Source organism: Rattus norvegicus, chromosome 18 (assembly GCF_036323735.1).
Source record: "Rattus norvegicus strain BN/NHsdMcwi chromosome 18, GRCr8, whole genome shotgun sequence".
NCBI classification, from domain to species: domain Eukaryota; kingdom Metazoa; phylum Chordata; class Mammalia; order Rodentia; family Muridae; genus Rattus; species Rattus norvegicus.
Window position 1 is genome coordinate 42,255,139 of NC_086036.1, and position 17,947 is coordinate 42,273,085.

The window sequence follows — 17,947 nt, forward strand, 5'->3', positions numbered from 1 at the left end:
TCGAATTTAAGTTTATCTGAAGTTTAAGTTCATCTGTTTGTTGTATTTTACCAACTAACCCTCCTTTTCTGCTTCCAATCATGTGGTTCTATGACTCTAACTCTCCCACAATCATTTAAAAACTGTTTACTCTGTGTGTGTGTGTGTGTGTGTGTGTGTGTGTGTGTGTGTGTGTGTGTGTGTGTGAGAGAGAGAGAGAGAGAGAGAGAGAGAGAGAGAGAGAGACTTCTCTTGCATGGACTTTCCTTGGTCCACCAGAAGCTAGCCATGTATCTCATCTACTAACTGTAAGCTACTTCTTCAGGTTCCTATCAAATTCTTTATCTTTCCCAATATCCAGCACAAGACTTACATGTGTACCTGGATGCTTGTTGAATGAACTAAGAAAAAGAGAAATAGTTGTGTATGTGTGAACGAGTGTGTACGTGTTGTCACTATAGTGTGCATGCTTAGATCAAAGGATAACTTGTGATTGTTAGTTCTCTCTTTCTATCATGAAGATTCTAGAAACTGAACTCATGTGTGTAGGATTTTACCCACTGTGCCGTTTCTCCAGTCCACAGAATAGGAATTTTTTTTTTATACAGACTTGAACGTTTTGGAGGTTAGAACAGTTTGACAAAGTTATAAAAATGATATTAAATCTTTATGGGGTAGGCCTAGCATAATGTAGACTAGCACTTTAAGAGTTCTATTTTCCTTACCAACTGTACCAGCTTTCCTATGAACAGTCCAGGACACCTTTCATCCATCCTCTTCCCCCAAACGGAAATAAAGGAACTCTGCTTAAGGTAGTCCTCCCTCTCTTAGAGAGGCCAGTCCTTCTCTCTCAGCTGCCTTGCCTCTGACCATGCCTATTTTGGTGTTATTTTGAAGTTCAGATTGCACAGTGGAGGTGAGGGCCCTTTGCTCCTCTCAGCACTGTGGACACGGTCAGCAGCCTTTTCCCTAGGCGCTTCCTGGAGACCAGTCTTACTCCACAGTCAGATCTAAAGACAACTGCGATGCAACTTAAAAGCTATGTAATCAGAGTGGTTTGTTTTAAAACTTTTCAGAGAAAGCACCAGCTATTCAGTAAGTCAGTGCTTACAAAATTTTACATAGAAGTCCTGCATCCAACACACTCATTTTTCCCTGTATTTGGTGAACTGTTACAGCTATGATATCGGCACTGAAGGAAAGGTCTGGTAGGATGAGCTGGGATGCAGCATCCATCCATCCATCCATCCATCCATCCATCCATCCATCCATCCATCCATCCATCCATCCATCCAAGAGTGCCGCACCCGTGCTGTTAGCAGCCAGGACCTGTATCTGTTCCTGTGTATGTCTTGACCTGACTCACAGAGGCCATGCGGACCACATAGACCTTTGTTACTTTCATTTCTCCTTTGGTATCATGTGCCTTGTGGCTGGATATGCCATGGACAGCAAGTGGGTGCTTCTGTCTAACTTGATTAGCTCCTCAATAGTATCTAAAATCGCACTACAGAATCAGTGATGAATTTTTCCTGAAACTTCAGAAAACATTTTTGCTATAGTATGTTACTGAAGAAAGAGCACAAAACATCTGGCCTACATCAAGAAAGCAAGAGATCTGTTTTTCTTCACATAGTATCATGAAGAACAACATTTTCTGTAAATTGAACCACGTGGAGATAGTTTGATTAAAGCCAAGAAATTACTTTTTTTTTTTCTTCTTGGGAAAACTAGCATGCTTTAAAATAGTCAAATCAGCTAGGTTTTAAGCATTAGCAACTATTAAAATGCCAAGAATAATTGGACCTGGGCTCTGTGGTTCAGTGTTTAAATTCCTCAGTCTGTCAGTACAGAGGACCTGATTCTGAAGGTCTGGAACTCAGAGTAAGTGGAAGGAAGGGACAAATGGTCAGCACGGGTTTTTTCAGGACATGGGAGAGGAGGTGACAGCCACAGAAGCAGAGGTGTTGGAGCTAAACCTTTCCTCAGGCCTTAGTGTGGTTACAAAGCTAGCTGCATGCATCAGATTCTAGGGCGCTCACTACTGATGAAGAGAAAAAAAAATCACAGAACCCCCCAAACCACCCAACAAACCTGTGATGGATATATAAGCCTGCAGAGGCTTACTAGATCTATTTGTCTTTAAATTCATACTTGACTAAAATTCTCGCTCCTAATTCCAAAGACTGGTTGCTGAGACAGAAATGGGCAGAACTCAGGGCTGACAGTTTCAGCACTGAATCCGGATCGCTTGGCCTTATAGGGCCAAGATGGCCAGTGTTTGCCATCAGATCAGATCTCCTCTGAGCATCAAGGACAGTGTTCTTGGTAGCGGTTTCTTCCTTCCTGGGCTTTGTTGGTTGCTCTAGGCCAGCATGACCCAAAGGTTAGTAAGTTATGAACTATTTCTACAGTTCCAGCACCACCGCCAACTCTCACCACCTGATTTACTCAATATCACTCTGGCTTTCAGCATTATTCCTTAGTTAATATTTGCTTTAATACATTAACTTGAATTTACTTAATGTATTAGACATGGAGAATTTATGTTCTCATACATAATACTAACTTTTCATGGACAGAAAGTTAACTTTAAATTTAACCGAGAGCAAAACAATGTTCACTATACTTGGGTCTGGCTGCAAGACAAGACTCCATTCTGAAGCCTGATGTTTGCTCTTGGTGACACAGGGTCAGCATCGAGTTTAGGGAGGGAGCTGTTGCTGACACAGCACCAATGGAGACTATCTCCTAACATAATGGAGAGGCATGTGCGGGGAGAGGCAGATTTCCTCCATACCCCTTGTTCTTCATGAAAGCCATAATGTCTGTGGGTCACCTAAAGCATCTCCATCCCACGTAAGGTGCTACACATCCCTCTTGGAGGCAATACTGTCATTAGCCATAGTACATTAAGAGAATAAGCAATGGGCAATAAAGAGGATTATTGACAAATTATATTTCATATAGTTATATCCAAGATGGTCATGAAAATATGGGCATCCCCAGTAGACTCCCTAAGTCTTACCAGAAAGTTATTTCCCAAACATAATTACACGCTGATTAAAATACTGTCTACAGTTACTGTTCATTCTATTTTAATTTAAATGCTACTTCTTTCCCTTGCCTATAACGACCATGTCTTTTTGACTAAGTATGGCCAGATGATAACATCTCATTCTATCAATTTCCTAAAATGGATAAGTATCCAACAATTCTGTCATTTCTCACCAAATGAAAAAGGTCTACTTTTCTAGTTACCATTTCGTCTGCTTTCAGAGGACTCGTGAGAGTGCTATGCAAGAAAATCTGAAGAGGGAGATTATTCTCTTGCTCAGAGTTCATGTATATATCCCAATAGCAGGCTTAGGGTTGACGGTTCACATTAGTACAACTCCAAAGGAGTGGCAGCTTTGCGCCTGCCCAACTCCCTGCTGTAACTTCTAGCCCTCTTGGAGGAATCTGGTTTTATACTACTTTATTTAAAGATCTACCCATTTATTTATTTATTTGTTTATTCATTCATTCATTCATTCATTTACATTTATTCATTTAATGTATACTGTTGCTCTCTTCAGACACACCAGAAGAGGGCATCAGATCTCATTGAAAAGGGTTTGTGAGCCACCATGTGGTTGCTGGGAATTGAACTCAGGACCTCTGAAGAACAGTCAGTGCTCTTAACTGCTGAGCTATTTCTCCAGCCCCCACCACTCCTCTTTTCAGTAAGAGTAGAAAGGTTCAAGAGCAGCCATTTGCTCCCCGAGTTTGTCTATTTTAAAAAAGAAAGCTCTTATTTCTTTTGCTGTGGGGAGATGTGGTGGAGGGTAAGCCAGGCCTAAAAATAAACTGAGTTTTCCCTTTTATTATTATGTAATTAGAGCCCCTTTGTAACTACCCAGTGCCACCTCAATGGTTATTGGATGAATACATAATATACAATTTTAGATGTGGTAAAAAACCAAGAAAGAAGTAGTCGAGCTGCATCTAATTTATCAAGTAGATGAATAAAAGGTTCCAGATATCCAGGGACGCATAGATAAAACGCAGCGGTTGGCTTTGTGTATGCATGTACATGTGTGTGTGTGTGTGTGTGTGTGTGTGTGTGTGTGTGTGTGTTTTATCTAATGAATCCAGGGCTTGGAAGATATCCGGCATTTCTTTTTTAAAGAAAGTAAGCTTAGCAAGGGACATTAGACAAGGCCAGCAGGGTAATAAAGAGCAAGGCCATCTACTAAGAGAGAAAACAACTTCATTTTCTAGGATAATGCTCCTTTGCGCCTGGCAGGTCTCCTCTCTGGCTTTGTTAGTGTGGTGGTGTGTCTGCACGACATCGTAAACACTACTTACAGTACAGAAGGAAAGAGCCTTGGATAGTCCGAGGTTGGGGGTTGGGGGGCAGAGGGCTTGGGTCTGCTATACTGAAAGGGGAGGCTAAGAGCAATGGTAGCAGAAGGGGGTTAGACTGCAAGGTGAAGACGGTACTGTGACAGAGGTGGGGGAATGCACAGGGTTAAACTAAGACCAAAGACATGACAAGAAACAGAAAGAAAACGAGCAAACATACTCTGGAAGTGCAGATGCGTTTTGGAGCATGGAGTAAACAAAGACTGTGCCCAGCCCAGGGTCAGCCAGTCACCATGCAGAGCCAAGGCACTGGGGACATGCTGCTCACTAACACTTATTTAATGGCTCAAATGAAAGGGCGTTGGGCACGTGACTCCTCCATAGAAACTTGTTCGAGGACACAGTTTCTGCTTAGTGGAGAAACATGAAGCACCCTAGAAACAATTCCAGAGTATCTTTGGCTCCGAAAGCCGGAGCACACATGTGTCACATTCCCATGAGACAGTTGGCCCAGTGGAAAGAGCACTCGAAGAGGCCCTTGGGAAACCCAGACAAGTCCAGCATCCCAGCAGATGTGGAATGCAAGGATGCGACGTCATTAAGCCACCAACATCAGGAGATGGAAAGAAGCCAGGAGAGCACAGGTTGGATCGGGTCGAGGGACATCATAGTGAGTCAGAAAAGGAACAAGGATTTTCCCAACAGAGTAACGTCATCACCAAGTCATACCACACAGTGCTGGGCAAAACAAAACAGAAGTCAGAAACAAATCATGAACAGCGAACAGAAAGGTAATTCAGAAGAGAGAAATCAAAAATCATGAAAAAAAAATCACGGCACAGGGAACATTAAGCTCTATCATTTTCAATTTCAGCATAACAACTCATTGGCATTGCTCCATCAGGGATATACCGCAAGTTGTCAGAAAAAAATCAAACTCATATTTGATGGGGCAAGGCAAGGAGGCTGATCATAGCACAAGAACAGCAACCATGTTAAACACCCATGCAGTCACCTCTGCCACCATTGTCTGACACTATGCAGGCTGCTTCCAGCTTCGTCAGCGCTCATAAGACGACTCAGGAAAGTGAACAAGGCCGGATTTTAAAACAATCTGTCAAAGTGCTAATTGGACTCCGTGAGAGCCTCCGTTCCTTAGGGGAGTTGATGAATGGTGAGATCCATGCTGCCACTCTCAGTGAAGAGCAGAGAAAATGACTGCAACCCATGCTTGACCAGAAAGACTTCTTCCCTCAGAAAATTATAACAGGCAGAAACCAAAGGGATACAGTCAGGGATGAGGAATCTAAGTTCTGAAGCCACACACAAACAATGTCACATGCTGAGGCCTGCAGCCTGCTGGGCAGTTTCCCCTTTACTGAATACTTTCTTAGGCTGGTAAGGACAGATATTCCTCTAACTTAAAGGGGCCAATGAGACAAAACCAGCTTTGTTCTTCTTTAAATAGATTTGAAACAGGACACACAAAGAAACAGAAGTCTATAGAAGAATAAGGAAGTTAGCAAAGGGGACACACAGGAGAACAGGGTAAAGGGGCCATCTTTACCACTTAGGATCAGGAAGTAGGGCAAGAGAGTACATCGTGCTTACAGGACAAAAGCAGCTTAAAAAAATACGGCATGGGAGTCTGTGTAGAAAAAGAGTTCATCCAAGACTAAAAACAAAGCAAAACAAACAAACAAAAAACCAACCAAACAAACAAAAAACTCTCCAAGTGAGGGCTTGATACAGATTGTCTTCCAAGGGTCCCTGTGGATGCCTGACCCTCAAAACTCCAAGCCTAGCTTGGACAGAGCTCTCGAAAACATATAGAAGCAAACAATTCTGAATTGGGGGAGATGGCCAGCAACATAAGGGCCTTTGAGGCACTGATTTACAAGACTGTTTTTGGGATAAGTAAAGGCCTCTCTGCTCGCAGCTGCGGCTGAAGTAGGATGTGTTACCAGAAGCAGCAAAGAGCTAGAAAAAGACATGACATTTCCTGTCTGGAGGCCAGCACAGAAAGCAAAGGAGAATTTAGGACAGTTCACAGTAGAGCCCCTTTCATTTAGCGAAGCTTCCTTTCCGTTGCAAATGCATAGCAATTCTCCTTAATGAAATAACATATTTTTGTTTCGACTCTGGTCCTCTAAGTGTGACTACAGTAGTCTGTGGAGCACAGGCCTATTCAGATTCAGCACCACGAAACAGGGGCCAGCGCTGGCCTCAAGTCACTGACTAGCAGGCTTTTACTTAGATCGCTTTTACTTGCCAAAACCCTGCACAGCATTCCATTCCATTACAGTGGGGAAAGGATCTAAACAGCATCCGACTAGTAGAGTTCAGGGGAGTGGGAAGGGGACTGGAGGAGCTAGCCTTGGCTCTGAAGCAGCCTGAGAGAGGAAGCCCTGGGGACATGCTATTTGTTCTGTGTGGGAATGGGGGGATCAAGCCTGCCTCAAGAGCTGGGTTGCAGTCTTTTCTGAGATGCTTTCAATGATGGTGCACAGCAAGTTCCTAACGCTGCTAGGATTCAGCTGGAAGCAGATACACAGTCCTCCCCTTTCCTCCTCCCCTCTCCCCCCTCCCCCCCAGAGGAAGAGGTACTTCCAAGGCCTTACCCTTCTTGTCCTGGTGGTTATGAGAGGACACTGCCCCCAAAGGGTCTGTGTTGCCAGGTGCCTTGAGCAGATCATTCCAGTCCAGCATGCCTCCCTGAGACTCATGCCCGTCTCGGGACGCTGAGTCTGATGTAGTGGTGCTGGGATAGAGGGAACTGGCACGCCCTGTTTTCATCACAAATACAGTTAGGGAAACAACACCAAAGACTGAATTCCCTTTGCTCAGAGGATACCCATGATGACCTAGAGACCAAGGGCAAGCCTTGGCAATGATAGGACTTGCTGGTGGAGGTTTGTACTGTTTGTGTGTGTGTGTGTGTGTGTGTGTGTGTGTGTGTGTGTGTGAGAGAGAGAGAGAGAGAGAGAGAGAGAGAGAGAGAGAGAGACCTATACCGTGCTCAGCATAAGATCCTTTAAACTTGTAGTCAGAGGATGAAGGGTCAGAAACTGTCTCGAGTGGGGTGAGCCTGGGAAATCACTTACCCTGTCCTTTGCCACACCTTAAGGACAGTGAGCCCTGACAGCCTTTGAAGATAAAGTGGCAGAAGAGTTGAGATTTCACAATGCGGGATGTTCAGGAAACACTAGTGTCTTTCCCTAGAACACTTCCCACGGCATGAGAGACACTCCAGGAGCATGGTTTGTGACTGGGTAGGGTATCGAAGATGGTCTCTCTCCCACCACAAACAACTGAGTCCTTCCCATCAAAGCCCCACAGGGTGTCTAGTGCTCAGTCTCAGCTAACATCATGGGCATTCTCCATTCCAAGAGATGGATGCTCCTTCTCCTAGGGGGTCTGTTCCTACCTCTAGCATGAAAGCCTCCTCTGCTACCTGTCTTTAGGGATGCACCTTCTGTGTTTAAGGTTGGATTCAGTGTTTTGTGACTCAGATTTATGAGACATTGTTTTTGTGGCCTCCCAGACTAAGATAATTAAACTAGAAACAGGTAGGTTCTGATCTCAGATGTGGTCCAGCATAGGGCAGGGCCAGAAGACTGGTGAGTCAGGGAGCTGTGGCTCATAAGCTAGGCATCCTAGGAACACATTCAGATGCTTGCTCCCCATCATTCCACAAGATTAAATGCACATTGTATTGGATCCTTTCATCTTGGCTTTTGCAACTGATTTAAGGGAGCCTGATTAGCAGTCCTCTCTTGTAGGAATAAAATACAGCTTTTCTGTCACTTTCCAGTGGACTCTTAAGCCATCGTGCCTAAAGCGGCATCTTAAGAACTTCAGAAAAGAGAGCACTGGGTGTCTCTGCTAGTGCCTGCAATCCTAGCACATGGGAGTCGCAGGGAGAACTGCTCTGAGCTGGGGCCAGCCAAATAAGTTCTAGGTGAGTCTAGGAAAGAAAGTGAGATAGCTTCTGTGTGTGTGTAGTCAGTGTCATTGGCACAGAGGAGAACAGGCTCAGAGTAATTCTAAGGGTTCTAGGCTCAGAATATGATCAATCGCCTTGTACATAATAGATAAAATGCTGGCCACCAGAAAGACAGGCCCTACTGATAAATGCACCCTCTCTTTCTCTCTTCTTTGTAGTTTTCATTTCCATTAGATGTTGGCATTCCAGGAGACTTTCATATTAAAAAATTAAGAAACAATGTTTTTGTTTTGGTTTGGGGGGTATTTGTTTGCAGTTAAAGAATTATTTATTTTGGGTATGTGAGTACACTGTAGCTGTCATTAGATACACAATAAGAGGGCATCAGATCCCATTGTAGATGGTTGTGAGCCACTGTGTAGTTGCTGGGAATTGAACTCAGGACCTCTGGGAGGGTAGTCATGTGGTTAAGAACTGCTGAACCATCTCTCCAGTCCAGTTTTTTGGTTTGTTTGTTTGTTTGTTTAATTAATAGCATTATATCCTAAACTTTTGCTGTCAGGGTGTCAGGGAGAAAAGCAAGTCAATAGAAGAGGTTCCTGTAAGTGATACTGACTTCTTTGGAAACACTACTCCTGAATGCCACAACAAAGCTTCAGTAACATTTAAGAAGTCGCTCTCTGTGTAGAACCTGGGTGGTTCCCACACAGCTTCCAACATCTGTTTTGTTGAAAATACTCTACTCAACAGCCCACTGCCAAAAATATGCTCATTTAAGCCTCACGGAATGTTTGATTCTAGACGCTACATTTCGGAGTTCTGCATCCCACCTAATACTGATAAAAGAACTGGGGTGAGAAAATCAGCCTGAGAAATAGAAGAATTTCCTTCCTGCTTCTGTTGATGTCTAAGAGATGTTTACTTCTATGCCCGAACTCAAGACTACATTTTAAAAAAAAAGTTGGCCACCCCAAACTACAATTCAGCACCCAACATAGGAAAATAATTAGAAATAGCTTTGTAGGTGGGTAGGGAGGTGTGGAGGGGAGGGCTACACTTCCCTTCAAGTAGCAGGAATTTCTTCTACCTGAATGGATGGGCATCGTGAGCACTTTCAATTTAACTGTGTTCAAGGGGCAATTTTATGGTAATGCCGTAAGTATGGTTTAGTGAGAACATTTCTTAATATGGTAATCTAGGGGAAATATATGCCTAAGGGACACGTTTTCTGTAGAAAGATTTCCTGGACCATATGCTACAGATACATGGAAAACTCATTGGTGATGGAACGCTGTGGCTACAAGAGGAAATTAATGTGGACCAGATGGTAGTTAGGTAGGAAAATGTTTTACACAAATGTGAGAAATCAGCCTTCTTCCTATCTCTGAAGTGTTAGTCTAATACTCGTCATATCTTGATTTTCTGTATGTAAATCTAGAGAAACTATGCATCTGATTTACTCAACAGAAAAGGAAAAAAACTTTGTAATCTTTTAAACGTGTGCTTCAGGATGGATGGCACGGGCTGGCCATGACATAAATAGATAGCAAATACATGAGCCTCAAAAAGTGTCAAGCCACCAGGTGAGAGGTGAGAGTACAGCAGAACAGGTGGGCAAGCATCTATTGACTCTCCATCCTTAAACATGACATCTAGGAATCATGGAGATTCATTTTCGCAATGTGATTTCACAGGCTGTTTGATATGAACACATTGTCTATGAGAATTTGTAACCAAAAGGATGTCATGAAAATGGACAATGGCTTGTGGATATGGTATTGTATGTCCATAGGTTTGCTGTAATCACGTGGTCCAATAGGAGAGGTTACATTCTGAACAGATACGAAAACTATAGGTGTTTTCAAAAAGTTGTTTCATGCATTGCATGGTTTCTCTACATCTACACATCACTGTGAGTCTACAGGTTAGCGACCCTTCCCACTATTTTTACAGTTAACAGTGATTGTAGCCGTTAGACGTAAGAGACACTAATTCAATACAGAGAGGAAGAAAGAGGAAAAACAATCAGGGCCCAATTCACTAAAGGGTTTCTTGTAGATGTGAATGGTGTTGCCTACAGCCTTGGCCAATAGAAAGTGTGTACAGTGCTAGACTAAAATGGTGTCTTTCTCTGAGAAAGGGAAATTCCATTTTGGTGGTTTGTTTTTGTGGGCCTAAATTAGCAGGGAAGCTCCGGACATACAGAAGAGAGAACTACTGAGAGAGTAGGTGGACTCTGGCCCTTCTTCCTCATTGTATTCACGCCCATAAACGTAGCCATTTGGTCCTTCCTCTGGGGATACAAATCCTGCTCATATTCCATGCCTGACCCGTAGCAACCACTCAACAAGTATTTGATGGATGAATTCATGAAATGTTTTCTTATTTCATACCAAGATAACATCACTTATGAAAATACGTAAGTCCTATCTAGAGCATCACTCTTTTTTTCCCCCTTAAAAAACATTATTATATTTTCCTTCCTTTGAAAGCGTCTTTCTATGGCTCTTTAGTAAATTTCCTGACCTCTGTGGTAGATCATCATTTGATGGTAAATTTGCCACCTAACTACTATAGGCTGAATAGCTCCTGCCTGCAGTAGACAGGGTCATGAACTAAAGGGAAAGACCCATTCTTCTTTGCTTTTCCTCCAGAAGCTTCAGGTCAAGAGCTCACAAAAAATGGGCATTGTCCTTTCAACCTTTAATTTTAACATATTCCCATTAACATATGGAAAAATTAATACATGCCTGTCCTTTGAGGAGGAAACGAAAGCTCAACGCTTGCCTGGAGAGTGACTTCTGTCCATAAAGAACATCCCCGAGTTCAATTATTTGTTTGAGGAATTCCCTGGGAGTTAAAATTGGTCTTGAACATTTGACGAATGCAAGGGAGGCTGCTGGTTCACTTTTCAAGGTCTGAATTTCACAACATCTGATAAAAATTATTCAGTTACAGGCCATGATGGCAAACTCTGGTGTTGCCAAAGACCAGGTGCTAAGTGGGTTTCCTTCCTGAAGGTTAAAGTTAAGCTGTGTGACATTTGCCTTCTGAGCAATTCTCGCCTGGTCTGTGCTATTCAATATTCCTGTTTGAATCACAGATGAGCAGATGTCAAAGGTAGAGAAATCTTGCAGACTTGGTCTGTCGGACCCTGTGTTGAATCATGGGCAGGAGGACAGCATTGCAAAGCTCTGGGTTTTAGGACAGTCTTGAAGACTTCAGTAAGACTTCTTATTCATGTTAATCAGGCTTAGGGCCTGAAACTTTGCATAGAAAAATTGAGTATATTTGTAGGCATTTGTTTCTTAAATTTTGTGATTTTTTTCTTTTTCTTTTCATCTTTCCTCTATTTTTGCCTATGCTTACGTTTAAAGACAGCCTCTTAACCATTCCTTTCATGTGTATCTAGGACGCGAAAATTATAAACAGCTAAACTCATGGTCCAAATTAAAAGGCAGAAGCTTAAATTTGATACTACAGAGATGATTTTATATTTTTTTAAAATACATTCAATTATTTAAGTTAATCTGTGTTTGGAAAGCAAAAGTGAAGCAGCTGCACTTGGGCTTGCATGTGAGGAATTAAGGACACCTCCTGAACTTGGATCTGTGCTTGTGTACTTCAGGCAGAAAACAATGGTCAAAATCCTGTTTACACATGACACCCACTGCCTCAGGCTTCCTTGCATACATTTTGAAGAAGTCTTATAGGAAATATGTTTTAATATTCAAATTCTCTTTGAACATGACTGTTGTTGGTCATTTTCACGCTAAACAGAAACGTTTGCCTCATAAAACCCTGGGTGTCTGTGCCCTCCAGGTTGGGGAGGCTATACTGACAGGCAGGATTAGGGAGGTGGGATTCCCTACGCTGAGGGACTACAGTTTATGAGTTAGAAGCACTGTTCTTTTATCCTGAATCTCCATATACATACATATATATACATATATATGTGCATATTTAAAAAGAAATTTTTCTCCTTCTAGAATTAATTAGGTAGATTACCAAATTCTTGAATGTTGGCATGTTTCACATTATATGGATTAAATATGTAAGACTTGGTCTCCCTCATCAACTGTCTCATGTAAGCAGATTTTTTTTTAAGCATATTGAAATCTAGGAATAAGTTTAGTGAATTGAGCCCTGAGGTAACAAATAATCTATGTTCTATGATTAGGAGTGAAAACTATAAGCTACCAAAGGATAAGTAACTTTAAGTATTAATATTGATATGTATATATAGATATCAATAAACTGACCATACACTGTGTTGAAAGACATTTCATAATCTGGTAGAGGAGTTGAAATGTCTATAAAAAATGAGGATAATAATTAATTAAAAAGAAACCTAAGGCTTAAAAATCCTCAGGTGGATTAGTACAATAGATTTCCATCAACTTGAAATTGTGACAGTAACATTTTCCTTACCATTCAGTGCCACGAAGGAATCTGAAAGACAAAAGCGGGGAGGTGGTTACTTAGCTGCACACTCTTAGTGTGACTTACACATTGAGCAGGGATGAGTCACAAAAGCTGGGTCAGCGTGGGAGCCCAACACCCAGAAACCTTTGTCTCTTCCTGCTTGAAACCTAAGACACTTCCTACTCAAATCCAAGTACCAATCTCCAGATCTTTTTCATGGGCAACTTTCCCAGAAGTCACTGCTAATGGACACTGAAAACCCAAGAGTTAGCAGAGGAAGTGGTTACTGCAATGACTCTATGAGTGTCAAGGAAGCCACGCTCGATTTGGGGCATAGCTGTAGATAAGAAACCAAGCCACATCTGTAAAGTAAGAACTTTTCTTCATGTTCTTTCTGGTTTAACCCTCATGAATGAACTGAGAGGATTGTTCAGTATCATAGTCCATAACGTTCTGAACTCAGTGGAGAGTTTTAGTTTGGAAGTTGAAAACCCCAAGCCACACTTGGGAAACCACATATATAGGTTTGTGTGCTGATTTCTATGTCAGATCACTGGTTCACCAAACACTGGCTCTCTATGACTTTCCTAGAAATCCTGTCAGTGAAGCAATTCTGTAAGTGCCCCCTGAATAATGACACATTCAGAAGTATTTCCTGTTCTGGTGGGAACATGAGGACAGAGGAAGCTCTCAGGACAGAGAACAGGTAAAGACATGGTCCTCATCTTCTGTCCTGACTGGGGACCCCAGAATGGAGCATGAGGAAAACAGGCTTTTACTGCAGACCCTGGGCATACAGACTAATCACTAGATTGGAACCTTCTACTTGACATACACTTGTTCTCTTAGGTGCTGCCTCAAAACATAGGTATGTACAGACACTTAAAGACACAGTAGCAACCCATCAGTATCTTCTTTGTACATTTCCTGATTCAAGCCAAATCCATGTTCCTATTTACAGGCACTCAGACCACCAGACCATAAAAATGAAATGAAAATGTTTTCTAAAGCTAATTTAATTAAACATCTGTAACAGCTCCTCACCCCTCAAAACCCCCATTTTTCTAAAACTGAAACCGCAAGGCACAAGGTAAGGTCCAATGATTGAACTTGGAATTGTTTTACTGATAGTCACACACGGCACAGCCATTTGACTGATGACACATATCCTGGGTGTGTAAACATTTCACGTGAAGATATGACAAAGGAAAAGGGTGGCCATATATTTTATGAACAAACCAACTTAGGTCTGAGCCAAGAACTTGTATAAGGCTGATGATAACCCTCTTTATTTGATTATTCTGTATCTCTTGCAAAAGCACGTGATAGAAAGTTGAATTACAGCCTGGTCTGAAATTTCAGTCCTCACCACTTAAAGACTTAGAATTAAGCTATGATTGCATTATAGAGTCACTCAATTTTGTTCCCTTAAGAGCTGTTTTCCAGTGCCATTTTGAATGCAAATTTTATGAATTTCCATACATGGAACATTAAAAAAAATTTTACAAACCAGGTAAGTCTCCTTTGAGAAGCCCACAAGCGTATTCTCAGATCTATCTGACTTGATTCCTGAATGCCTTTCTTTCTTTTTAACCTAAGTACTTACAGATTGTGGTTAAAAACTCTTAATAAATTCCTACTTGTTTTTATAAAGTCATAAACTGAACATATTTTTCCTAAGAACATAACATTTTATCCAAGTTCACAACACTAAAGCATTTTCAGGAGACTCCTGATATTGATCAGGTCATAAGACAACAGTGCAGAGTCCTGAATGTCTCTAAAACATTCTAAGTGTCACGGTGCCACTTAGTAGTAGTATGTGATATGAACTCTGAGAAGGAGGCTTGGTTAATTTCTGCCAAGAGGTCATTTAGAATCGCTTTATGCTGCCATGTTATTTCTTGAGTTTGTTCCTATCTCAAATGGTTTCATTTTGAAAAATAATTACTTTCATTGGTAGATATGTTAAAGAACAGTAAAACAGTCCCACTCAATTAAAAAGCTAGAGCACAATGATTAAACTTTTGATTGTGTGGCTAAAATGCAGTGTAATAGCACGTTATGAAAAACAATAGAACTGTCGTTTTTTGTAATGGAAATGCTGACCTAACTTATTGCTTTGCTATAATTAATATCATCCAGCATGCGTTTGTTCTACAGCAGTAGAATGATGAGAGAGGTGCCTGCTTTCACAGCAATAACTAGAGCAATGCTGACTTCCACACGCACTGCTTGCTTTTTGTTATGTCCAGAATCAGCTGCACTGAGTTTTACAGGGGTATGCTTCTAGAGCAGCCTCCGTATACTGTGAACCTTTAATTCAGCTCCTCAACCATAAAATTATCTTTGTTGCTACTTCATACCTGTAATTTCCCTACTGTTCTGAATTGTAATATAAACGTGTCTTTTCTGATGGTCTTAGGTGACCTCAGTGAAAGGATCCTTTGACCCCAAGGGTCACCACAGATGTTCCAAACCATTTGATAAAAGCAGTTTTATCTATAGGCAGGTACAGATTTAAAAACTATACTTACTGTGACAGTCTCCTAGGCCGTCTGTATTGCCACGCTCTATGTCTTGCTCAAAAGCCAGTCTTTAAAAGGGGCGGGGGCGGGGGCGGGGGCGGGGGCCGGGGTGGGGAAGAGACAAGGAAAGAGAAAAAAATGCAATGCCATCAGTGAGTCTTTAGTTTCATTAAAAAAGTGACCCTTTTGCTAAGCCAAGCGGTAGGCATAAGAGAGAAACAGCTCTCGGAAGCTTTATAACAGTGAGTTTGAGGGGGTCTCCAAAGAGAAGGTAGCTATGATAGCAGTGAGCTCAGAGCTGAATCAGGAAGTTAACTAGCTTATGGGTTACTCTTCTGCTGTCCTTACTCCGGTTCCTAGAGCATTACTTAAACATTTAAAAAGTTTTCATGCTACTCCTCATATAAGCAACATGGGAAGTCTGGATGAAAGTGTCTGTTCTTTCTGATTCCTTTCCTACTCCTCTCCTTGCTTTCCCAGGTCCCTTTCTCTATTTCTTTGCCTACAAAGCACATATAACCAAGTGTTTAAAGGCACAACTGGCCAGTGAGCATGTGCAGGCTCCGAGAGGGCGGACTCTAGCAAGGATCTTGCTTTCCCCCAGTCCAATAATCAACTCTCCTTTCTTCTTCCTCCTCCATCCTCTGGGTCACCACATACTTACTTTAATTTTTAAAACAAGCACACCCATGGGGTTGGGGATTTAGCTCAGTGGTAGAGCGCTTGCCTAGGAAGCGCAAGGCCCTGGGTTCGATTCCCAGCTCCGAAAAAAAGAACCAAAAAAAAAAAATTTAAATTGAAAACAAGCACACCCAGATTTGTCCACTCTGCACTTATGTTTCTAAAATGTAATTGAAAATTCTGATTTGGGACTGTCTCCCAGTTTATCATGAACCATGTAAGAAACCACTTTGGAAAGGCACACCTTGATCTAATAATCCATGTTTAGCCTCTAATATCTTTCGCTGTAATGAAAATTAAATTCATTCTCTAAGGATACGGTTTCTTGTAATGAAAGCCAGTATCTATCCAGTCCCCAAACCCACTCTCACAGCAGAACTACTCATGTGTTGAGCAATGGCAGTGTCTCTGAAAGATAAATGCAGGGCTTACAGGACTCCTCTGGGAGTCCTGATAATGACGTGAAAACTGCTTATGAACGTCTTGTTATCTTTGTCCACTTGTTGACAAATGATGAGCCCCTTCTCGGCTCCCCATCTCACTGATTCTTTCTGTCCTACCCCAGTGAAAAGATACAAGGCTCCAACACTATCAAAAGGCAACAGTGCTACCTGCAAAGCCACGCTCATAATACAGAGTGGGTTAGCTTTGCAGCGCTCAGGTTTCCAGGTCATATTTTACAGTTATCATTAGCTCCGTTCAAGAGAATAGGTGGGTGGCAGTCATCACTAAATTGTCTCTTTCTAGTTGTCTAGCTATTTTCAAAGCGGAAAAGATGCTCCCAGCATAGGAAAGTAGTTCTGTTTTACAGATGGTCCCGGGGAAGCTCCTTTGTTGAGGGAGAGCCCTGGACTGCCCTGGATACCTCACTTGCATTATCCACCATCTCTCTGAGACATGCTTTGAATATTTTTTCCAAATGTTACTTTAGATTTCACAACCTATGAAGTGGAAAAAAAAAAAAAAAAAAAAAAAAACCTCACAGGCAGAACAGATAAAGGCTTGATCTCGGGGACCAATTGGGAAATTGCCAAACATTGATTATGTGCCGAATGAACAGTGAGGTCAGGGTTAGTTGAGCATAGGAGAAAGCTTTATTGGATATGAACACCATGCTTGACGCATGATCACATGGGTTAACAAATGCTCTGCTATTTCTTCTCAGCCTTGGACGGTTGGTCAATTAGCAAACTCATTTTGTTGTGGCTGCACAAACTAATCTAGTTGGTTCCCCATGGCTTCTTTCTCTGCTATCCTCTACCTGTGATGTTCAAGGCGGGCATCTTCCTGTCCCACTTTCTAGGGAATACTTTTGAAGCCTACTGTGTTTCCTTTCTGCATTCTTAACCAGTCTGAGGGTGATTATTCCATGGACACTCTGCCAGGGATGAGGCAGAGGCTATGAACTGAGTAGGGATGGAGGAGGAGCCACCTGGCAGTACCATGGCTGAATTTTTCTCACAGAGAAAAGTGAGTACAGATGGTTGGAGGGAACACAGGCAAGCCTACATCTAGCATGAAGAGTAACGGAGGCACTTTGCCCTCCCACACCTCAGGTTCCTTACCTGCTAAGGGGTGACAGATGGGCACAGGAACCAGTTTCCTTTACCCACCCACAATATGGGTCTCTGGAGGCGATACAGGTTCTGTAGGAGAAGGAGGACTGTCAGCTAACCAGGTTGCTTTCGAAGTACTAACGATTTTTGAATTGTCAGCAAGGCCAAAAAAATTACATACTTTTTACACTTCCCATGTCGCTCACAGCGGCCAAGAGGCACCTTTATCACACAAGTAGAGAATGCAACATAAAGTGAACCACTTGCTTTGTCGAGCTGCATACCCATGATCCTTTTGTCTTCTACACCATCATAGCTGCACCTAGTTTGATGAGGTAGGAGGAGACCATTAGTAGATTCTTAAGAACAATTTTCTTTCTCCTGCCACCACCCTTGTACCCCACTGGACTCATTCACCCTTATCTGGACTGACATGCTGACTTCATGATCTGATATAACTGAAACTTTACAGAACTTATGTGGAC

The 17,947-nt window shown here is 42.1% G+C and overlaps 1 protein-coding gene and 1 long non-coding RNA gene across 7 annotated transcripts in view; one reads left to right on the forward strand and one right to left on the reverse strand.

Annotated features, from left to right (window-relative positions):
- LOC134482944 (uncharacterized) overlaps nucleotides 1-17,947 on the forward strand; it is a 74,357-nt gene that overhangs the window by 41,252 nt on the left and 15,158 nt on the right. The window lies entirely within an intron of this gene.
- Nucleotides 1-17,947, reverse strand: part of Sema6a (semaphorin 6A) — a 121,314-nt gene that overhangs the window by 17,912 nt on the left and 85,455 nt on the right. For 2 of the 6 annotated variants that reach the window (XM_039096967.2, XM_003751782.6), the window contains 6 exons: nucleotides 17,644-17,784; nucleotides 17,472-17,552; nucleotides 15,235-15,293; nucleotides 12,704-12,724; nucleotides 12,535-12,585; nucleotides 6,948-7,112 (listed from right to left, as the gene is read on the reverse strand). In XM_039096967.2, coding sequence (XP_038952895.1) covers nucleotides 6,948-7,112; nucleotides 12,535-12,585; nucleotides 12,704-12,724; nucleotides 15,235-15,293; nucleotides 17,472-17,552; nucleotides 17,644-17,784 — 518 coding nt within the window. 6 annotated transcript variants of the gene reach the window in all.